The sequence below is a fragment of the Perca flavescens genome, chromosome 9 (assembly GCF_004354835.1).
Source record: "Perca flavescens isolate YP-PL-M2 chromosome 9, PFLA_1.0, whole genome shotgun sequence".
Classification (NCBI taxonomy): Eukaryota; Metazoa; Chordata; class Actinopteri; order Perciformes; family Percidae; genus Perca; species Perca flavescens.
Genome location: NC_041339.1, coordinates 12,316,902 through 12,341,563, shown reverse-complemented (window position 1 = coordinate 12,341,563; position 24,662 = coordinate 12,316,902). Strand labels below are relative to the sequence as shown.

Genomic DNA, 24,662 nt, shown 5'->3' with positions numbered 1-24,662 from the left:
GAGAGCAAATAAAAATATAAAAACATAATTCAAACCGATGTGTGCATTGGCAACACACGCAAGCCTACAAATAGCCTATATGGAATTCCCTCCGCTGAAAATCTATATCTTTCATAAAAATACCCATCAGGGAATGTTAACGGGGTTGTCTCTAAATATTTTAACTTTTATGAGCGCACCTCTCTCTCCGCGTACCGAGCTCCACCGGATCTTCTAAGAACGGTGACGCTGTTATTAATCGTAAATCGTAATCGTAAAGTATTGATTGGTCAGTAGGCGGTGATTTTACACTGGTTGATCTCTAATCTCCAACATAACCTGCTCCCGAGCAACCGGTAACAAGTGATCCCAGTCGTGATACACAAAACCCTGGGTTGAACCTGAAGTTACCTTGTTAACGACAAATCTTGCTTTGTAGTACAGTGCAAGCCTCTGTGTTGTCTGGATCTGTTCACCTAGAAAATGTAATTTACATTGTTTACACTCTTCAGGAAATGTGCCTTTTTCTGATCGTAACAGTACTCACAGGTAACTTTAAGTCTTCTTTGATTTTCCTGGAGCTGATCATTGGTTGAGCCTATTTTTGGATCCGTTATTTCCCATGTCGTTCAGGCTTTGGATGCCATTTCAAGGCATTTGAAATCATTTTGGCTGACCAGCCTATAGTTTTTTGCACTTCTTTATATGTTTTCCCCTCTTCAATCAACGTTTTAATCAAAGTCCGCTGCAATGACTGGAAGGACCCATTTTGCTGAGTATTTCAGTGTGAAATGCACTATAACCAGCATGCACAACATTTGCTTCCTTCCTTCCTTAAATATGGGCCATAATTGACGCCTGTGTCTTCACAGAATCAATCACCTCACTAAGTGAACGCAACACTGCTATGATTTTGAACATGCCTCTTTCAATTACAGATTAAATTACACAGAATGAGCAGCATGCATGTCATGACTGTTGGGTCTGTTGGTTTTCTATGACTCTACAACACTTACTAGTAAATTATTTGCCATGTAGAAATATCACTTCTACCAAAATATTTGAGCACCTGCTTATTAAATAGGTCTAGGTATTAGTTTAGGTATAAGTGTAGGTTTAGGGATTTAAAATGCTGAACTGTACTCCATCCATCTTGCGTGCCTCTTTAACAATTTTAGCAAGGGAGTTTTTATCTTTTATACCAGGTTACCATAACAGCAGATGATTGAAAATGAGATGACAGACTATATAAAAGCTCCATAGCACAATGTCATCCTGGTCTTGTCAATTTGGAATTTGACAAGCTTTTCTAAGCAAAATAAGTGCTGCTGGCCTTTTTTCTGTGTGTAGAATATCAGTATTTGAATCAAATTTCAGACGATTGTCAATCATAGTGCCCAAATATTTGTAAGTCGTAACCATTTCCACTGTCTAACCCTGGAAATCAGTGCTTTGAAGAGCTGTGGGGGTTCACCTAAAATCTACACACATCTTTTGTTTTACAAACGTTAAGTTGTAAGTAAGCATTTTTGCACCAGGAAACAAACTCATTGACATCTGGGCCATGACCATAGACTGTTAATATTAATGGACAAAGCATCCGGTTCGGGGAAGTGCTGCAAAAGCGGAAGTGCCTTAAACTTGCATTCTATCTGAATTCCAGCAGGGCGAGACACGTGCGGTTGCAAAAGGAGCTCGGTTTCTGTAGAAGTCTATGAGAAAGTGACCCACTTCTCACTTGATTTATTACCTCAGTAAACATTTTCATAATGAGTTTATGGTCTCAATCGCTAGTTTTAAGTCTTCTGCAATACAGAGTGATTTTCATTTTTTTAATTATGGTCTCGTTTATTTTAAAATCGGCGATAAAGCAGGGGGTGTTTTAGGGCGTGGCTATGATGTGATTGCCAGTGAAGGTGTGTAATGTAACGTGGCTCCTCCCTCACTCCTCCCTCTCGTCTTAAATCGTCACATCCGCAACCAGGATGGCTGGGCACGTAACGGTAAACTCAACGACTCATAGCAGATCTCCACAAGCCAATGGGTGACGTCACACATACGCTGTCCATTAATATAGTCTACAGTCATGACCAACTTCATTATTACTAAGAAGGCTGACTATTGCAGAGTCATCAGCATACTTTGCAATAAACTCATTATCATAATGGCTGCAACAGTCATTTATGTAAAATACATACACGAGAGGGGAAAGAACACAAAATGAGGCGTACCAGTGGAAGATAAGCTCAGTAGACAATTTCCCATTTATCCTTACTCTCTGAGTTCTGTTAGTAAGAAAATCCAGAACCCAGTCAACAATACTTCAGTCTAAGTGAAAATCAGTTTCTCGACTAGCATGTGTGGGCGTATAGTGTTGAAAGCAGAAGAAAAGTCAACAAAAAGCAGCCTGGTTCCCACAGACCTACGTGTTTATCTAGAAGGTGAATTAAGGTCATTGGCGCCTCCTGCACACCACTCTTAGCCGCAAATTGAAAAGGGTCTAGGAGACACTATTTGCTAAGAGTTCTTCTTTGATTAACTTTTCAAATGACTTCTTGACCAATGATGTTAAAGCAACTTGCCTGATGTCTTTGCGGTGCAACAGGAACCACGATAGACTGTCTGAACTGACAATACATATACATTTGCCTTTTAAGTAGTTAGGTTGGTAAAACAAACTTACTCTTTTAGTCTGAAAAAGGTCCCTTCACAATAAAAAAAAAGCTGGCTGCTCATGTTCATAGTCCATCAGCGTGTCGACTGTGTGAAAAATAAGCAGAGACTGAGACTTTCTCAACCTATCGTAGCTTTTGTGTTTTCCTTTTGCACTTTATTTTTCGTCTCTAACTTCAAAAGCTTCACAGGGAAAACCCACAATTTGAGATGAGGTGCATGTTGATGTAAAGATAAAAGAGACCTCAAGCTTCAGGTTTGCTTGTTTTCAGAATATACATATAAAAGGGTGAAATTTTCAATTTAAGAAATTTTTTGTCACACAAACGTTATACACCAGAGCCAGACTGAAACATTCAGTATACAGCAGACTATATTTCTGATATCAGCATGTATCACACTGACTGCATGGTATTCTCTAATATGAGTGTTTTTCTCACCTGCCAAACCTCACACTGTAACCACAGTAAGAACATAAACACACAGCAGTCTGAATTAAGATAACAGTGATTTTTTAAACTGGAAAAGATTTAATTGCATATGAGTAGATTGCATCAATAAAAGTTTAACAAAGAAGCATATTTCTCGAATCGAATAAAGGGAAAAGCCCCAAAAAAGTATCTTAAAAAAAAATTAAGATAATTTTTTGGGCCTTTTCCCTTTATTCGATAGTTAGAGTGGATAGACAGGAAAGAGGGAGAGAAAGAGAAGGGATGACACGCAGCAAAGGGCCTTAGGTCAGATTTGAACCCGGGCCGCTGCCAAGGACTCTATTGATTGCCTATTGATTGAGGAAAAGACAACTACCGCAAAATCATGTAAAATAACAAAGATACAGTATAATATTTCTACAGCTCTGAATCTACAACAACCAAAGAACACAAAACATGATCCCCTCCTATCTTTGGTAAACAGGCAAATGATTGCTGGCAAAAATGCTGTGTATCTATATATTTTTTTTTAAGATTATTTTTTGGGCTTTTCTGCCTTTAATTGATCGGACAGCTAGGTGAGAAAAGGGAGAGAGAGGGGGAAGACATGCAGGAAATTGCCACACGTCGGACTCAAACGCTGGAACTCTGTGTCGAGGCATAAGCCTCTCAGTATATGTGCGCCTGCTCTAACCACTGACCCAACCCGGCCACCTATGTATCTATTTCCATTCTCTTCTGTGAAGCCCTTTAAGGTTCAAACAACATATAACTAAGCTTTAGAGCATCCTAACTACTGGCTGCACTCTTTCTAAATTCGCCATCCTGGTCCAGAAAATGTTGAGGGTTGAACGAGTGTTGAGTATCCCACATCAACTCATCACGTAGAACCGAGATCAGTGTGGGTAAGACAAGGGTGCCCTGACAAAATGCCAATAATGAAAATGGTTAATCAAACCAATATCTCTTCGGATTTTGGTATTTTTTCTTCTTCTTGTTTTAATCCTCAACATTGGAAAAAAAACAGTTGATCATAATATTTGGAAAAACATAAATCGATGATGGACATTTTTTCTCAATTGTTGTTTTCAATGTCAGGAATGAACTTTTAATTTCATCAATAAAGGCAACATGGACCAGGAGCATTTCTTAAAGTGCTCCAATGCTAATGGGAATTTAGTCATCTACAATTGCATGCCAACTGGCCGATTAAGAACAAATGCTCCCAGAGGAGGTACTAAATGGACTTTGTAGTAAGTCAAATTAAATAATTAAGTGGAAAATGCCTGGTATTTTGTAACCATCAGCGCCAAAGTGCAACAGGGGCTTTGCACATATTTTCTAAACAAATGTTTTGGTAACTAAGTTAATGGTTATTGATTCCTTAGTTTATCAATACATTTTAAAAATCAACTTGCAGATCTACTTTTTATTAAAGTTATCTTTACATAGTTGAAAGGGAATGGTTTGAGTGTTTGGGGGAACTGATGTGTTTTGAGTTGGTTGCCAAGAAACAAGACATGCAAAGCTTATGCTGCCAGAAAATCCATCTTAGAAAATGAACAATAGGTAAAATGCTCACATAAAACAATTTTTTATCACTTGTACCTTTGGGAGTTTGTAGTTGTCGAGCGCAGTGTCTTTGCTTGTCATGCGGGTCACATTTAGGGGAACGATGATGGCCATTCTCTGGATTTCATGGATGACTGCATCAGTATATGGCATCTTTTCTTTGTCCGTCATAGAGGGCTGTCTGGATGAGCCAACAACAGTATCTATCTCAGCCTGGACTCTCTCTGCACACAGTGAAAACAGGAAACCATGTGAGTCTGTGCACCACATAGACGACTGAGGGGAAAATGATGTGCAGCACATCCCCCACACTTACTCTCCCAGTGCAGGTCTGACCTGTGAAAGACCTTTGACAGAAGTCGAGGCAAGCCAACGTACAAACCATGCAGGAATGGAGTGGGACAGATATTACTCATACACAACTTGTATGTGAGGGTACTAGTATTGTATGTAAAGTAGTGGCAGTGGTTTCAGTTCCAGCACCAAACAGGTCCAGTGTTCAGATCCTCAAATTATTTAAGTCAAAACCAGAATCTTCGTCCTTCATCTATCAATAACCAAACAGACAATTTCTAGTATCAGTTGATATATTTCATTAAATACAGAGAACAAACACAATACATACGCATAAAAACAATCACCTCTCTCATCTCTGTGAGGAAGCAGTCGATGTAGTCTCTTTGGGATGAGGGGTCAAAGCTTTCTCTGTGTTCTTGGATCTTGATTTGTATGAAGTCAATTATATTTTGTGTCAGTATGAATATCTTCTGTTGAGGTCCAGGCAGCCACTTCATCAGCCAGGGTAACATGTTATAAACCTAGAGCATGAAGACAGGTACCAGATCATTTGTGAATCAAACTATTTTGTTTCACATAGATATATGCAGATGTGTATAATATACATTTTTATTTTTATGCAAATTGCTGCTAAGGAGGGCTGAGTTGTTGGATATACTGTGAAGGGGATGAACAATGCTGCCAAGGCCAACAAGGTAATTTCACACCTACAGGAACTTAAAGGAGAAATTAGTTTTTTACAAGAAACATGTACCTCGGACATCTTTCGCATTAAGAAACCATGGATGGGTCACTTTTTTTAATCAAGGTTTTCGGAGAGGGCTAGAGGGCCTGCTATTATTGTGCACAGGGACATCACTTGGGACGACGAGAAATTCATATCTAAAATTTTCTCCAATGTTCCTAACCTCGCTGATCATCATATTAGACACATGCAGATATCACTCTTCGTACACTAATTCAACAATCGAGAGTCAATGGGCAGCTATGAGTGTAAAACTTAACGTAGGGAGAGGGAAAGAATGTCACCTGCGTGTATAAAACCAAGCAGCACGCACAGAAAGCAGCCACCACGCGCCAGCAAGTGTCTGCTGGGCGAGCGGTGGAGGGCATCACATTCTCGCAGGTAAACTCTGCTCGCGAAGTTGATTTCTGCACGCCTGCGTGAAACTGATTTTTTACATTTTGGGGGCGGAAACCAAGGAGGCACTGGCCCTCCTCTGATTGGTCACCCACCCACGGCCCTCCTTAGCTTACCTTGATTGACCGCTTTCATTCAGGAAACTGAGTTGTTGTCCTGGCTGAAGAACAGTTTTTCTGTATTTATAATGATGTAGCGGAAGATAGCACTGTAAATAAAGGAATATAGGCTATGTGTCCCTCATCAGTTTTGATGCTGGGATATGTGCGATGCTTTTTTTTGGCCCTATAACTCCCAAACTGTACATCGCACATTCAAAAAAACATTCATCAATGCACTCCTTGAATTCAGCTGAATCTCCTGATATAGGCCACGCCCATTTCCCCTAAATCGATTTTCTGCAATATCGCATTTGCAAAACCAACTTTTTGAACTCCTCCTAGGCCAAGCATCTGATCTGCATGAAACTTCGCACATAGCATCTCCAGATGGAATTGACCAAAAGTTATCAAAAGAATTTTGCTGGGTTAAACTATGCGCAATTTACGAGCAAACACAATTTTGTAGCCAGCTACAAAACACGAACTTTAGCATATCTCGGCCAAATGAAAGGCTATCAGTGCAAAACTTTAGATGGTTGCTTGTCATTCGACTCCGAGCATTTGTACCAAATTTGACCAAAATCGGCCATTAGGGGGCGCTATAATCAACGTAGAAATGTGTTGCTAATAACTCAATACATGTGAATGGGGAAGACTTGCAATTGCAATTTCTCAGCCACGGTAAATGCTATCAAGGCAAAACTTGTACCAAAGAAATTCTAATAAGGAAGAAGTTCCGCTCTCTCGATACTTCCGGCTTCTGAACTGGTTGCAGGTCCACTCTGGTTCCACTATAGGGTGCTCACGGGCGAGTGCAGAGTGAATGGGACTCTATGGAGCTATAACCCTCAAAATTTTCTCAGGATATAATTTTTTGTCTATTAATTTGAATGTTGCATTCAAAAGGGGAGGCAAAGAAAATACACACTGCTGGGTGTTAACACAGCTGACAGGTTAGGCCCTCCCTGTCAATACACGTGCTAGAAAGAGGTTTGCTAATGTTTTAAAGACCACGCCGAAATATTCACTCTGACATTCTGGTTCCGCTTTGGATGCCGTCAAGCGGGATCTCTGGTCGTAATCAGTCTTTCACTGACCAATCAGCATTCATTAGCAGAATGCTAGCATGTTATGGGCAACAACGACTCAACCTGTAAGAAATCAAAAAGGACGTAAGTACTCGTTCATTCAACTTTTGACCTATAATCCATGTTGAACTACAATCAAATCTGAGATTTCTTAATGTCTAGCTCCATTCCTTTTGCACTTGCCGATTTAACTCGAAGATTGGCGCTATAATCAATGTAGACCCGTTTTGGCCTTTAACTCAATTAATGTAAATGTAAATTTGCAATTGCGATTCACGACAGACCTTGCAGCTCCAACATTGCGATATTCCCTGATGTTTGCCACGCCGCTGTAACTCTTCGGGTTCTGATTTTGCGAGCTCCGCGGCTCGTCAGGGCCGACTTGCTCCAGGGCCGATTTGCACATGGGAGGCTTGGACCCCGTCATAATTGCTTGCAGTTCTAGTTTTTTTTATCATTACTATTTTATTTATTTATCCATGTCTTGTCAAAGCTCTTTTCTCAACATTAGGCTTTCAAAGAGAGATTTATATGACTGTTAGCAGTAAAACAAAATAGCATATAGGACAATGTTCTGTAGATCATTGTACTGACTGGTAAGCAGTGGTGGAAGAAGTACTTGGATCTTTTACTTAAAGGATAACCTTTTTTTTTTCCAACCTGGACCCTATTTTCATGCTTTTGTGTGTAAGTGACTAATGGGAAAAACAATCTTTGAAATTGGTCCAGTACTTAGTGAGAGGGCTGCAATGTAATCCTATTGGGCTAATGTTCATTGTCAATTTTGTCCACTAAAAGTGCTGTTTTTGCCACAGAGAGGGTCAGATTGTTTCAGATTCTAAGTGTCTGACAACATTATGGGAAAGAGCTAGAAGTTGAACATGCCTTTGACTCATGGATGTATTAAGAGAATTGGATACAGCGTTCGGCGCAAAGCCCCATTCATTCCAATGAGAGTTGCTCAAAAGCACATAAAGCAGTCATGGAGCTCGATCTTCCCATGGATGTAACTTTGACCCATGGATGTATTAAGAGAAAATCCGAGTTCCTAGTACAAATGGAACGCACAATGATACCGCGAGAAAATTTTAACCTCGACAAGAAATCCTGTCACATTTAATCTCGCGATATCTCATCACACCCCTAATAATTTTACTTTAGAAAACAATCGGAGTACTTCTTCCACTAATGCTCACACATTTGTGTCACAGTTTCTCATATAGTGGCTTTTTAGGTTTCTTTTATTTAATGCCATAAACGTTTGACTCATGGGGTCTGACTGGATAAATCCTGATTTACAAAAAGAAAAGACTGCTGCATGCTGCATCTTGTTTACAAAGGAGGCTCACCTGTGCCCATAAACCTCCCTCCAAGTACAGTAACTCATTGAAGTTCTGAAGAATCATGTGGTGCTGCTTGTCAGTTTACTCAAAACGATCCCCAAACACCAGGCAGCAGATGATGTTGGACACAGCACTGTTTATCAGTGACTGGGCATTAAAAGGCTTGCCTGTTAAATAAAGAGGAAATTTAGATGAGAAACACAGAACAGAAAAGGACAAAGTCCTTTTGATAATGAAGCAGGGAAATAAAGAGTCACATGCCCATGATCTATAGGCCTTTACACACTAGGGATGTTTTTTATGCGATTAAATTGCACATCAATATATTTTTTCTATCTGTTGTTTTTGTCCTTTCACACAAAACGTGAATATTATGTGGTGGGAATTAGAAGAAGGTGTGAATAGTATGATGCAAATATTTGCAGGCAATTATTTCGCATTTTCGCATCGCTTATTTGTCATGCCCACGCTGTGTAACGGCCTTAAGGTGCATGGTCCAAAGCTCTGGGCTGGGGGTGCATGGTTCTGTGTTGCAAGGCTAAAGAGAAATCACATGTTCATAGAATAAACAAGAATAAATTATTTCTACAGGTCTGAAACCATGCCATTCTGCGTAATGAGTACTTTTCTCTTACTCGAAGTACTTAAAGTAGTAATATACCAATATTTTGATGATAACACTTTTAAAATTTTACTTCAATACTTTTTTGTATGTCATAGTACTAGGCTACTATTACTTTTAGCTATTGTAGTAAGCTTTTATATCTTCTAATCATTTTTACTCTCTGCCTTTTTATTGGATGTTTTATTATGTTTTTATACCCTTATTTATTATTTTTCTGTATTTTCAATGCCATAAAGCCCTTTGAGTTGCATTTTATTCAAGAATACTAAAAAACGTGTGTGTCATGATAAAAAAAAAAAAAGCGTATTGCCCTTTAATAACTAGTTATAGGGTTATATGCATTGCCAGACCCTCCTCCACAGCGCTGCGGAGGAGGGTCTGGCTAGTCCACACAACATTCCGGGATGGGAGAAAAACGTGCTCTGGTTTATTGGCATTTCTTTAAACTAATCACAATCGTCTTGGGCGGCGCTAAGCACCGGATGAAGCAACCATGCCGCTGCATAATAGCCTCGGGAAGGAACTTGTTTTGGTGGAACATGTGAACGTTCAAAAGTTGTTGTAGTCGTGTAACAGAAAACTCAGATTGGATAGATTGTTAGATAGATCTGGGGAGCAGTTAACTGTAGTCCTCATGAATCGACCGGAGTTTAGAAGGCCAACACAAAGAAAGTGGAAGGTGATGGACATCTGGCGGAATTTCCAGCGGCACCTGAACAATCCCAGAAATGAAACGTTGTTGATATACGTAGATAAAGTAAGGGTTAATGCAAGAAGAGTTGACTATTATCATGAATTAATGAACGTGGCGGCCATTAATCACCTGATAATGGACACCTTGAAGGGCATTACATGCTTATACCATGGTCACTTGTCATATCAAGACATATCAGTGTAAAACAATTATTCAATTCAATTTAGCGCATTTATGTCAATTTAAAGTGAACTTCTTAGTACTGTGTCTTATATCACTTTTTATGGACACCTTGCAGCCAATCAGAATTGAGTATTCACCCAGACTATGGTATAAGAAGCATTAGCTGATTAGTAGCTAGTAGTAGTTTGATGAAAAGTAAAATGTATTCAGTGCCTTGCTGAAGGGCATATGCCTCAGTGAGAAAATGGCACTCCTGCTGGATGGACGGCTCCAGCGACTTCTTGCCCACACCAAAGTTTCTAAGTGTACGAAGAGCAAATCTCCTCTGCTCCTTCCATGGATATCCATTTGATACCACCAGACCTATTGGAAACACAAAACAGCATTGGACTGAAAGTAATTGGAAATAGGTTTAACTAACAACTAGCTAAATGCTAATATGCCTGAAATGGTGTCGGTCTGATGCCAAAAAAACGTTTTGAACAAAATGCAATACACATTACCTTTATTTCCAACTAATGAGTGAAACAATGGTATGGCAGGGCGATCCATGTAGTCCTCTCCTCTTTGGACCAGGGCCTCTCTCACAAGCTTGTAGCCATTGATGACCACAATCCTTCCACCAAAGAGTCAAAGGCTAAAAATGTTTCCATATTTCTCTGCAAACTGAATACAGAAAGCAGACTAGTGTTTTGGTTCAACACTGAGTTGACATACATTCTGAGGATGTCAACAGCTTTAGAGGGCTACTGCAGAAACATGCACCTGGCTGATGTGACTCTGTTAGGGCTGCATGTTATCGGAATAAAACGGACATTCCAATATTTTTTTACCCCTGGTTTATTGGGGTATGAAACATATTAGAATTTTAACCAGATGATTTGAAAAGCTTTTTTTGAAAATACAAAATTGGAACCATAATCACTGTTTTATTGTGCTTTTATCGAGTCAGTCCTGTTCCTTGGTGTCATAGTTTAGTCATGCATCCTTAAAGGAGAGACATTCCTTAAACTAAATAGTTAAACAGTCCAGTCGGCTGATTGGGGAGCCAGAACTTTACCCAGCGTTCCTGTATACCAGACAGTTACAGAGGATAGCTACCTCTATTATAAATGACAACTCCCTTGAATTTAAGCTTCTTCCTTCCAGACGGAGGTTTTTAGTCCCAAGGTGCTGAAAACAAATAGCTTAGTTCCTGTTGCTATCACTGAGCTCATTTGCACAAATATGACAGCAGCATTATTTAGTTTGGGTTTAAACCTGATTTTATCTTGATTTAAGAGAACATTTATTTGAATGATTTTATTTCACCTATTTATCTGCACCTCTGAGTCTGATGTCCTGATTGGAGGATCCCTGAAAATTTGTATCAGATTTTATGTACTTGTATAGGTCTTCTTAATGTTCTATCAGACTATAACTACTTGAGAGTCAAAAAAAAAACATATACCATTAAAACATCTAGGTTTCATTAAAGTTGTGTGTTAAACAAGATGAAGAATTGTTTTTTTGGAAAGCGTTTCTATACGTGGCTATATGTAGTTTGCTGCTAGCATGGAGCCTGAAATCGGACCCGCCCCCGTGAAACACCAAACTCCTTCCTACATACATTGCAAAACGCTTTGTTTGCATCGCGGAAAACTGCAGTAATCCAGGGGTATTTCCCTACCCAGTCCTCCCCGTACCTGCAGAGACGTTTTTGCTTTTTAGCTACGTGTTGATCTTGATCGGGTCCCGGGACACCAGCCTGAGCCTCCTTTTCAAAAATGAATGAATGAAAATTAGCGTTGCAACTTGCAGCCAGTGAGCAGCCGATGGGAGCTGGCTGCAGGATGACTCAATCACCATGAACAGTTTTTAATGTTCTATCAGACGAGAACTACTCAAGAGTAAAAAAAAATAATAATAATTACTCGAGAGTCTGCTTTTGAGACTTTGCTCTAATTTTCGGGACAATTAGGGCAGGATTCGGGATTCGGGACTGTCCCGAATTTTTCAGGACGTCTGGTCACCCTAGTGCCAAGAGAAATCTCAATCATTCCCAGTCTTGCAGAGACGGAGAGTGTAGGTATATGTAAGGAGATAACATGGGCACAGGCTAATTATTGCTAACTAAAATGCTAGTTAACATTAGTAATTAAACCTAAACAGCTCATGTAAGTCGAAACTTCCTGCGAGCCTCTCCTGTACTCTACGGTAATTCCTCTACTATGTGACACAATCGTTAGCCTATTTTTACAAAAACGTCTGCTACAGAGCCCTAACGTGAGGTACAAGGTAATGGAGCCTTTTATACATTGTCGTGTTTCTTTAGAAATAAACAATGGACAAATAGAGTCTTTAAACGCTTCCGATGTAAAGTTATTCACCGTCAAGTGACGGCAAAATTAATGCTAGTCAGTGGAATGCTAACGGGAGGTGATCGCTTTGTAGAATCAAAATGGCGCTATAGGAGGTTCGAGCTCTGAAGCGAAGCTTACCCCCTTTGTTGATACCATTGGTTGATACGAGGCCTGTACTACGAAGCAAGATCAACATGGCCTGGATTTCAGTAATCCGGCTTCACTAACCCTAACAACTGCGGTCCCGGATAACCGGTGTCACGAAGGTGGTTATCAACTAGTTCAATCAACCCAGGTTTGTCCAATCTAGAGACGGGCGCGTTCACATAAAAGAGGCGGTGTATGCGCACCACGACCAATCGCAAACATCTACCAGAGCCGCATGTTATATATAAGAAGAGCAAATTATAATTCTACATAAATATGAAGGACACAGACTCGGTTTTCCAGGGAAAACGCAATACAGTCGCTGCTTCCTAAAACAGGAAGGAAAGCTGGCCAAAAAAAAAAATAGCCGACGCTGTAGATGTTTAAATCACAACTCCAATATCACTTCCCCATCAGTCAGGACCAAGATCTGACCATAATTACACTTGGGCTTTCCATAAACTGTTGTTGCTTTAGCCTATTATTTTAGTTGCAACCTTGGCAGTGGGAAGCGATCGTGAGAGCAAATAAAAATATAAAAACATAATTCAAACCGATGTGCGCATTGGCGACACACGGCTCAAGAAGCCGATATGTAATTCCCTCCCATTAAAATATATTGGCTATATTTCATAAAAATACCCATGTTAACGGGGTTGTTGGTCTCTAAATGTTTTAACTTTTATGAGCGCACCCCTCTCTCTCTCTCTCTTTTTCTCTCTCTCTCTCTCTCTCTCTCTCTCTCTCTCTCTCTCTCTCTCTCTCTCTCTCGCTCTGCACTGAGCTCCGCCTGATCTTCTTTAAGAATGGTGACGCCGTTATCAATCGACCTATTGATTGTCAGTAGGCGGTTGATCTCTGATCTCCAACTTAACCTGCTCCCGGCCAGGTTAGGTGTTCAGCATGAGTTACCACGGCGATTGAACCCGATAACAACTGATCCACCTTCGTAGTACAGAAAATCCTAAGTTGAGCATTAAGTTAGCTCGTTAACGCCAAATCCTGCTTCATAGTACAGGCCTACGCTCTATAAGGAACAAACACTGTTGCATTCATTTGTACATATTATTTTAATGTTGGAGCAAGTAAAGGTGGGGCTAGTGTAACTGCTTTATATATACTACTGGGTAGCTTCATATTAAATAGGTATAGTTAATTAGTTGATTAAATTTTGATAGTTACAGTAAGGTGAGGGTTAGGGGCTAGGAAAAGCATTGTCGGTCAGGGTCCTTACAAGTATAGAAGTAAAATCATAAGGTGGAGGTGAAATGCCACTTATATCTTTATTACTGATTAAAAAAACTTAATTATTTTACTGCTGCACCCTTTGATACTGAGTCAAATGTAACTTGTATTTTGGGATCATGAACCAGCTATCTACTCAACACATTACATACACCTGCAAAAAAATCCTTCTACTGTACAAGTTAAAAACGTATTATTATGTATTTGAATATAACTTTACTTTTTTGTTTAGGCTACCTCTGATTCACTGACTGATTACTGACAAATTATTGTTATTAAAATGATTAGGAATACCTCTTGTTTTCATAGCACACAGTGCACATGCGTACAGACAACAACCAACTGGAAGTGTTCAAGCTCCAGCCTTGTTTTTCAGTTCAGTGTTCAATGTTACATAACATTTCCTTATTGGAGCATTTTCCCCCAGCCTCCTCCACTCCTCACTCAGATAACATGAGAAAACACCATCATCATGTTTGCAGGAGCACATTGATTTTACAGAGGGCCTTTTGAAATATACCAATCATGATTTTTCATGCACTTTTTGAATATATGGACTTTACTGGTTGTCTGTTGTTGAGCTTTGTAGTGTTACTCCTGACAGATGTGGTCCGAAACTGGAGGCCACACAGCTTTCCACCTGGACCTTGGGCTGTGCCTTTTCTTGGAAATGTCTTCACAGGAGTTGATTTCAAAACAATGGAAAAGGTGAGGTGACCCGTACCGCTTCATTTTAGATTACTTAGATTTAAGTACGGTAGAGAAGAGTTGATCTTTAATATCCTATAGGCAATTTTACTTATATAAAGTAACCTTGTCAACATGATAGGTACAATGAATAATAAGAACACCATAAGATTGCAACTCTTAATTGTTTTCCAATCTACTGCCATATTGATTAAAGTGCATATTCATTCATTTTACCCAAAGCAACGTTTTTTTTCCTCATATATATATTATAGGCTAGAGGGTAAACAAAATAATGCACCATGGAAAATGACTTTGAATCTCAAATAAAAGTGACAATTACAAACACCACTACAACAGGGCTATAAAGGTTTTTGACAAACAGAATGAGTATTTGAGTTTTCAAAGCACATTAGCAACATAAAATAATTTAAATGTTAACATATTAGAATCCAAGGGTTTTACAGAGGGGATTTTGGATATCTCCTTTTATCACTGCATAAATCAGAATATGGTGTCAACAGCCATAAAAAGAAACCTTTTTTGCCATGTTTTAGATATATTATGTTACATAAATCAGGCTATGAATGATATTTGAACAATCCACTCTTTGAAAACCTTCAGGAACAGACAAAAGGACATTAGCAAAAAACACAAAGTAACAACTCAAAGACAAAAACTAGCTAACTGATTTTAACTTGGGAGCCTAGTTACCACACTGGTAGGTGCAACAATCTGGCACCAAGGAGAGCCAACCCCAGGAATATATACTGCAGGTTTGCTGAGTGGAATTGGAAACAGCTGTGCAGGTAAGTGTCAGTGGGATTGCCAGCAGCTGCGCAGAGAAGTAGATCACCAGCCACGTCCCTTGACCTACTTCCAGGAGAGTAGTCAAACACCCATACAGACACCCAACACACAGTGGGGACAAACACACATACACACACCACAGACACAGTGGGGACAAAACAAGGGGATAGTGGCACACAGAAACGGGGAGAACAGCTGCCCACATAACAATGATAATAAGTGATACGTTTCACCATCCCTTCTCCATCCCCACGCCCCCGCCTCCTCAGAGAAATCACCTTCTGCAACCTTAAATCAGTTGATCCCCACCATCTCTCTGACCTGCTCTCCACCTGGACTCAACCCTCACCTCACCTGATGATCTCATAAACCACCTCAACTCCACCTTGTCTACCTTCCTCAACACTCTGGCCCCCCTCAAAACAAAAAACGTCACTTTTAACAACTCTTCACCATGGTACACACCTGCACTCCGGAAAATGAAACAAACTGGCCACCAACTTGAACGTCTGACAAAGAAATCATCCCTCACAGTCCATCATGAAGCCTATATAAACTCCATCTCACTGCCTCACACGCCCTCATTGCTGCCAAATCTGCCTACCTCTCCACCATCCTCACCGACCCCTCCCAAAACTCCAGATCCATCTTCTCCACAATGAACAACCTTATCAAGTATCGGACCAACACCCTCCCTACCTCTACTCCGCATCTCTGCAACTCATTCCTCCACTTTTTTGCTGACAAAATCAACATCATTTACCAATCTATATCCCCTGTGTCTCACCTCTCAGTATCTACTCCAGCACCCACCATGGCCCCTCCTCTCCCCAACTCTCCTGACCTCCTTCTTTCACCTCCGCAACATCGCCAAAATCAGACCCTCTCTCACACCCCCCGCTGCTGAAAGACTCATTCACGCCTTCATCTCCTCCCGACTGGACTACTGCAACTCACTTCTTCTCGGCATCAGCTCTACTAACATCAACTGACTCCAACTAGTCCAGAACTCAGCCGCCCGACTCATCACCCGCACCAAATCCTGGCACCACATCACTCCAGTCCTAAAACAACTCCACTGGCTTCCTATCTCCCACCGGATCACCTACAAAATCCTGTTCCTCACCTACAAAGCCCTCCACCATCTAGCCCCCTCATACCTCACTGACCTCCTCTCCCCGTACCAACCCTCACGGGCCCTCAGATCCACCTCAGCTGGTCTCCTCTCCATCCAAAAGTCCAACCTCCGCAGTTTTGGGGACAGAGAATTCTCCAGGGCAGCTCCCAGGCTCTGGAACTCCCTCCCCCAAGAGATCCGCACCTCTGAGTCCCTCACCATCTTCCAGTCCTGCCTCAAGACCCATCTCTTCACCTCTGCCTATCCATAGCACCACGCCCCTGTCCCCTTTTCATCTGTGCCTGAATCTTGTTTTGTTTTGTTTTTTGTTCTGTTCTGTTCTCCCTGTAAAGCGACTTTGAGTCTTTGAAAAGCGCAATATAAGTTCAATTTATTATTATTATTATTATTATTATTATTAGAATATAGATAGGAGTGAAACTGGAACGTTTGGTGTATGTAAGTGCTACTGAAGTGGAGATTTTTGGCTCAGAGTCTGAGAGAAAACCCATTTTCAGAAAATGGCCTTTGAAAATATGGATTATAAAATATCAGACATTTTGCAAGACTGTTATGTCTTGCAAAATGAATATTGCTGTCTACAGAGACCACATTTTTTTGACAGTGTGTTCAGGGGAAAGGCAGCTTGCGGATAGTGAGGAGATGTTTGCTGTATGTGACAAAAAAAGTTGTAGCCTAAAAAAATGTGCCATCGCTTAGAGCACCTTTAAGACATACATTTTTGTATTACAAGTTTTCTGAAATGTTGTGTTTAAATATGCAAATGAGGCATTATCTAATGCTAACTTTTGGTGAATTTAGGAAAAAAAAGGTGCCAAAAAAAGGTGCAAATAGACAAAGTGTAGTAAAATAAAGACCTAAATGTGTATTTTGGATGTTTCTTTTTTTTTTTGTCTAAGAGAAGACATGCTCCAAAAGCTAAATAGCCCAAAAACTAAAAATTTAAAAATTATGGTTTTGCCTGGGGTTTCTCCCCTTAACACAGACAAACTGCATCAACACAGCAACAGTGGGCACAAGGTGAAACTAACAGTATTATATAAGCATGCAAGTCCAACCTTTTGCAGTGGTTGCAGGGGGCTGTTAAACTTTAACTTTACAGTAGTTATTTTCCATGTGTTGAAATTGTTTACTAAAAAAAAAAATAATTTCAATTCAATATAGTTCATATATAGAAGAAAAACTAAAGTCTTTGTGAAACATCCCCTCTTATAAAAGTAATTTGTTTTGAAATGCAGCTTTCTCAGGAGTACGGTCCAGTGTTCAGCCTGAGGAAAGGCAGTGAAAGGATGGTGTTTGTTTCAGGATACAAGATGGTCAAAGAGGCTCTTGTTAACCAGCTAGACAGCTTTGCTGATCGACCTATTGTCCCTCTCTTCCATGTTGTCTTCAAGGGTCTTGGTGAGTATATGTGAACTGAGTGAGGAATAGAAGCCATAGAAATAGAAAGAGAGTAGAACGGACATTCAAATCATGATAGCTGGACGGTCAGAGCAGCTGCCATTTTTACATGTATGTACATTGCAAAAAAGCTGTGATCATTATAGCGGGTTAACTTCCATAGTAACTGACTTGTGGAAAATTGTGGACTCACTGAAGATGAGGTTTTGCAGACAGCCAAAACAAGCAGTGGAGTAGTATGAAGCATGGAGAGCCAGAGTAAATTACAACTAGTTTAATTTGAAGGCATGGCTAGCCAGTTGCTCACTAGTTAGCTAAAGCTAGCTAAACAGCAAGCGGCCCCCCACCACTCCAGAGACGGACAAGCTATCTAGCTAATTTGTCTCGGAAGTTGACACTCACTCTTCTCCTGGCAAAGTAGTCTGCAACACACTTCACGGCCCCACTGACGTCTGTTGTCAACTAACAACTTACAACAATCGCCATTTTCTTTTTACTCATCAATTGACCACGACAAACAGTTCAATATCTGTTTTAGTCATTATTTTTCTATGTTGAGAGTATGGTACAGAAAATGTCTTTTGCTGTATCAAGCTCTGTCCCAAAACTAAATATATTTATACTGTGTTAAATGATTTAACCAAAAAACATAGCTTAGTCAGCCAACTCACATGGGACAAAGTATATTCAGTCAATGCAGAATAGTGTTGATAGTTCCACATCTACTTGGACCTTGTCCCTCCCTGCAAGGATGCACTAAATGCAAAACACTACCAAATTAGAAGTGACAATAACTCCTTATTTTCAATGTACTGTATGTGCTCAGAAATGATGAACTTTTAACACTGCGTGTTTACTTTTTTAATAATTTTATATTACATTCCTGCAGGCGTAGCTTTGAGCAGTGGTTACCTGTGGAAGAAGCAGAGGAAGTTTGCCAACACTCACCTGCGTTACTTTGGAGAGGGCCAGAGGTCACTGGAAAAATACATTCAAGAGGAAAAAAACTTCCTCTGTGAAGCCTTTAAAGAGGAACAAGGCAAGTAGAGATTCATCTGTTATTTCACTTGACTGATTTTATATCCTAATGTGATATCATTACTTGAATTGAATTTAACTTACGGTATTCCCAGGAAGACCATTCAACCCCCACTACATCATAACAAATGGAGTGGGTAACATCATCTCATCTGTGCTCTTTGGACATCGCTTTGAATACAGTGATCAAAGCTTTAGGAAGTTTCTGGAGTTGGACAATGAGGCCATTCTGCTCGCTGGCTCTGCTCAGACTCAGGCAATTCCTGATCTTACTCAATTAACCATGTTGTGATCATACAACAAACTGTGCTGTTGGTCTATAGCTGATCTGAGTTTGTCCTATTGACAGCTGTATGATGCCTTCCCGGGCTTAATGAAGTACCTGCCTGGACCTCACCAGACTGTACATGCCAACTATAAGGAGATCATGAATTTCTTGAAAAAGGAAGTAGAGAAGCACCAGGAGGAGTGGAACCCTGATGACCCTCGTGATTATATTGATGCATACCTGTCAGAAATGAAGAAGGTAAGATATTTCTACATTTCTAGTAAAGCTCAATGGAATCCAGGCAAAGGATAGCTTTACAGTTGTTCACGTTTGTCATGGAACAATCGGCAGGTTCCCATAAGAACACGTTTTTGGCATTGACTGCATAAAATATGGACGCAGTATTCTCCGTGACGTCACCCGGCTGAATGAAGCCTACAGTCTACACTCGCCTTCTGTTATGGCAGCTAACCTGTCATTCAAAGTAGAATGCCCTTTATTATGCAGAACTTTAAGCCTGAATATAAATGAAATGGATAAAACAAATTCCTCCCGTACAAAAAATAGTAAAAAAAAAAACTTGGTTTTTGCTTGCTGTAATCATTCCTGTTGTTTGTACAAGCCATGGACAGATTCTTTTCTAATGCTATTCCAATGTAAGTGATGGAGGACGAAATCCACAATCCAAAGCACAATGTATGATGTCATTGATAGAAAAAAGAGGATCCCCATGCTGGCTTCAACATTGAAACCCTGCTGGTATGCATCCTCGATCTGATGGAGGCTGGTACAGAAACTTCTTCCACCACTTTACGCTGGGCCCTCGTATACATGATGCACTACCCAGAAATACAGGGTTAGTAATTTATTAATCACAATGGGCACATTAATATTCTCATGAAGATTATAGATGGTTTTGTGCTATTTCAAGTGTATAATGTCCAATGAATCTGCTTCCTAACTCAGAAAAAGTCCAGGCAGAGATAGACAGAGTAATCGGACAGTCTCGTCAGCCCACCATGGCCGACAGACCCAACATGCCTTACACTGACGCTGTCATCCATGAGATTCAAAGGATGGGAAATATTGTTCCCCTGGGGCTCCCCAAAATGGGCAGTAAAGATGCTACACTTGGAGGATACTTAATACCCAAAGTAGGGACTATTTACCAGACTCACCCAGACAAGCTGTAATTTGTAAATTATTTATACACAGCTGATATCAACCCCTTATGCCTATTTTTCCAGGGCACAGCTATAAGTACAATCCTTGCATCTGTGCTGTTTGATAAGAATGAGTGGGCGACCCCAGATATCTTCAATCCGGAGCATTTCTTGGATTCAGAGGGCCAGTTCTGCAGAAGAGACGCCTTCTTACCGTTTTCAGCAGGTTTGCTCGATACTCCTCCTCTTTCAGTGATACAATTTAGCTGACAGGAATTGTTGCCACCAACATACAGTAGTTCATGAGAGTATAGATGTAGGCTAATAACCTAAAGCTGCTGTCAACCGTTTCCCCACAGGTAAACGTGTGTGTTTAGGGGAGCACCTGGCCAGAATGGAGCTGTTTCTTTTCTTTACATCTTTCTTCCAACGCTTCACCTTCTCTCCTGTTCCTGGAGAAATGCCGAGCTTGGAAGGTGTACTGGGCTTCACCCATTCCCCAAGGGAGTTCAGGGTGCTAGCTATGCCTCGCTGATTTGCTCCCACATTTTTTCATCCTTGCATTACAGTAGCACAAAGCATTAAATAACTCTTAGACAACAATATCCAAGATTACATATCTGACTCGCAACTGAACAGTTTTTTGCATAAAATATAAACACACCAACAAAAACAATTATATAAAAAATAAAGAAGAGATATGCAGTCTTCCAGGTCAGAGGTTAAACAAACCAAAAGACATATACTGTTCTACAATATACTTGTACTGATACAATATTGATCTATCACTGGCCTGACAGCGTTTATCTACTGGATCTCAGATAACTTGATGACATGGTCATTAAAGCCTCCAAACACCCACACAGGTGATTTCAGTTATTCTGGCTGATTTACTCTGCTCAGTTTGAAGGTGGGCTGGAGCATTGATAAGAATGAATTAGGTCATTAGGAATGATAAGGCTGTCATTTGTCCTGTCCTAACAGGTGCAACAAAACTAACAGGACTAACAGGAGGCTTAGGAAGATGTCAATCAATCAGTCTCTACACACCCACACAGTCCTGGAAATCAGCCAAACTGAAAACACCTTTAACATTCATAAACTGTCGATACATTAAGTGTTGCATAACATTTTTCTAAGTAGATCATTTATCAGTATAAAGCGACAGGTATATATACTCATGTATCCATTAGAACATGATGTCATGTAATAGCTCCACATTAGTTAAGCATGTTTTTCATGTTAGCCTCTTTGATTTTGTTACTAGTAAATCAAAAATGTATTCTGTTGCATATATAGTACATAACCATGTATCTTCATCTAAAGGCATGCCTTGGTCATTTTTGTAGATTTTTAACAAGGAGACAAAAGTTAAGTAATTTTAAAATCTGTATTAACCTTCAAGCTTATTCAAGACTCCTCGGCTTTGTGTGGGGGTCCTGCATGACCCTGGGGTTCTAAAGGGATAATGTAGAGCGAGCACATTTTGCGAGATTTGCCAAAATAGCAGACCGAATGAGAATGTTTTATTCTGTTCTTAAATCAATAAATTATTTTGGTTGTGTTACAGAGTTGTCCATTTTTGGGAAAGTTTTTGACAAACATATTCCATTCGAGTAATGTTGAAAAACAAGCCTTCATCACAGGGAGTGTTCTCTGCCCAGCCACCATGATGTCTAAGCTTTATTGCAATTGCATTGAAGAGGTAGTTTGTGACAACTCAGTTTCTGGCTAAGTACAGTGTTACAAAACAATAGGTGTTTGTGTCATTAGACCCTGTGACTCTCTCTTCTCCGTTGTTGTGCCAGCTGGAAGCTGACTGTGCTGGATGAAACATGTGTAGTTGGTAGGTTTTACTTCCCTTTTCCTTAAAGGAGGATGGTGATCATGTGCTTTGGTTTTACTAGTAATTTAGTCTTTGTTTTGTAATTATCACTGTTGTCCCTCCTTTTTGTAGATCAGCCTAGTCATGACAAGCTTGTTTTCTGTGTTGAAATTCTGTGGCGCAGTGATTCCTGATAAAGTAAAGTAGACGAGAGAAGACGGCAGCAGCCGGGGGTGGTGAGAAAAATCCGGTCTCAAGTCAGACAGTTTCCAGCCGTTTCCAGCAGCCTTCATGTTGAACAGGACGTGACAGAAACACTGTGGTCCGATTCCAATTTAACAAAATGTTATCAGACCCATATATCAGCTTGTACACAAGTCTTTTTATTATGACAGAGTAGCTGTCTTGCTGATTTTAATTAAAAACACACTGTAGATGATCCGTAATCCGAACAGATTTAGTCTCTCTGACTTCTAAACGTCACCATCAGCCACACACCATGTAGTTTGTACAGAATAAGCCTTTAAATCAGACAAATAGCAATTAAAATCCTTCCAATTCAAAATCAATAAAAAGTTTATATAAAACGTCATCATGTTGAGTCAATTCTGAACCAATCAGCTGTTTGATCAGCTGAGAGGCAAGCGTTTCCCTAGCATGCCCTGGGTCCACCTGGGTCAGTCGGTGAAAAGCATCGGCATGCATCGGGTGGCGATCGCCTTTGATCGATTCTGCGCAGACCTGGCTCATCTCGAACAAGGAGGAGTGCTGAAGTGTGATCAGTGTACGTTATACATACTGATACCCACCTCGCTGATCTGCAGGTGGAATCGTGTGGAATCAATATGATAAAGGTCTCCAATAAAAGGAAGAGTCCACGGTCCTGGTGGAAAGTTTGGCGGCACCCTGTTCTTCAAAACATCAGTCAACAACAGAAAAACAAACAGAAATATCAAAACAGTCCTGCCGCCCATCCACTCCAAGCCAAGTACACTGTATATTGTCTCCATTTGTTAGCTTATTTATGCTAGTTTGTTTATTCTACGGCCAATTTCAAGATTGAAATAATTGGATTTTAACTATAGTCCTTACAAGTACAGTTAAGTAAGTAAATAAATAAAATCATAAGGTGGAGGTATATCTTTATTACTGATTTAAAAAACTGAATTATTTTACTGCTGCACCCTTTGATATTGGGTCAAATGTAACTTGTATTTTGAGATCATGAACCAGCAATCTACTCAACACGTTACATACACCTGCAAAAAAATCCTTCTACTGTACAAGTTAAGATAAGATAAGATAAGATAAGATAAGATAAGCCTTTATTGTCTCCCATAGGGGAAATTTTCGAGAGAACAAGATGGCGACACATCACGCATAACACACAATAAACATACAACATAGTCATACATTTTGTCATGCTTCAATAAACAACAAATAACACACAAACAACCGCCCCACCCCCAACAACACATCTTCCCCCTCGTATTGCACAAATGTTTAGATAATGATTGCACATTTCCCGTTAACTCATGCTGTGGTGAATAACTTCTATATTGCACAATGCCCCATTGCATAATACCATGTCAGATATAACAGCAAATTTTGCACCAGTACCCTATCATTGCACATCCTATAACCTCAATGTTCAGTACCACAGTCTTATATAGTAATAGTAATCATACATAAATCACTGCAGCCAACAGACACAGACACAGACACACACACAAACACAGACACACACACTCTATCTGTTATTATTCATTAATTTGATTGCAAGCAGCACACATGAGAATTTGTACCTGTTAAGCTTGCAGTTTGGTAACCTGTACCTTCTGCCTGAAGGCATCAGCTCAAACTCGCTATACAGGACATGATTTGGGTCGTTGATGACTTTGAGACCCTGTTTCCTCACCGCCTCCTCAAAAAGTTCCTGAAGAGGAGTTGGTGGCATTTGGCCAATTATTTTGCCAGCCCTTATTATCAATTTTTGTAGCTGTGATTTTAGTTTAACGGACAGGTTACCGAACCAAGCCATAATACCATAACAAACAATAGATTCAATGGCTGCCTTGTAAAACAGTATCATGATCTCTTTGTCCACTCCATGAACTCTAAGTCATCTTAAAAAATACAGACGCTGACATATCTTAGAGCAAACATACTCCACTTGATGGGACCATTGTAACTGACCGTCTAATTGTATGCCTAAATACTTATATGTTGTCACCTGCTCAACAAATACACCTTCAAATTGAAGTGTGCTATGATCTCCTATAGACCTGGGGTCAAAAATCATTTCTTTGGTTTTATTTACATTAAGTGTCGAGTTATGCCTGTTGCACCACTACCTCCTCTATCTCCTGTTTATAGATATCAATATCTGAGTCTTTTGTAAGTAGACTAAGTATGGCTGAAAATGTAATAATGTGGTTATTTCTATTTATGTTTCTGCAATCATTTGTGTA

At 40.1% G+C, this 24,662-nt stretch overlaps 1 protein-coding gene and 1 pseudogene across 1 annotated transcript; one reads left to right on the top strand and one right to left on the bottom strand.

Moving 5' to 3' along the window:
- Window positions 1-3,872: 3,872 nt before the first annotated feature.
- On the bottom strand, window positions 3,873-23,201 carry LOC114561614 (cytochrome P450 2J6-like; annotated as a pseudogene).
- On the top strand, window positions 14,311-21,870 carry LOC114560942 (cytochrome P450 2J2). The gene is made up of 9 exons (XM_028586569.1): window positions 14,311-14,569; window positions 17,735-17,897; window positions 18,787-18,936; window positions 19,031-19,191; window positions 19,285-19,461; window positions 19,918-20,059; window positions 20,170-20,357; window positions 20,451-20,592; window positions 20,726-21,870. The coding sequence occupies exons 1-9, from the start codon at window positions 14,387-14,389 to the stop codon at window positions 20,899-20,901; spliced, it is 1,482 nt and encodes a 493-aa protein (XP_028442370.1). The 5' UTR covers window positions 14,311-14,386; the 3' UTR covers window positions 20,902-21,870.
- Window positions 23,202-24,662: the final 1,461 nt, after the last annotated feature.

Excerpts from the sequence above, each read along its gene's own strand:
- LOC114560942 (XM_028586569.1), top strand. The coding sequence starts at position 14,387 with ATGATTTTTCATGCACTTTTTGAATATATGGACTTTACTGGTTGTCTG. Across the intron at positions 14,570-17,734 it reads ATTTCAAAACAATGGAAAAG|CTTTCTCAGGAGTACGGTCC; the intron begins GTGAGGTGACCC and ends TTTGAAATGCAG. Across the intron at positions 19,462-19,917 it reads ACCTGTCAGAAATGAAGAAG|AAAAAAGAGGATCCCCATGC; the intron begins GTAAGATATTTC and ends TGTCATTGATAG.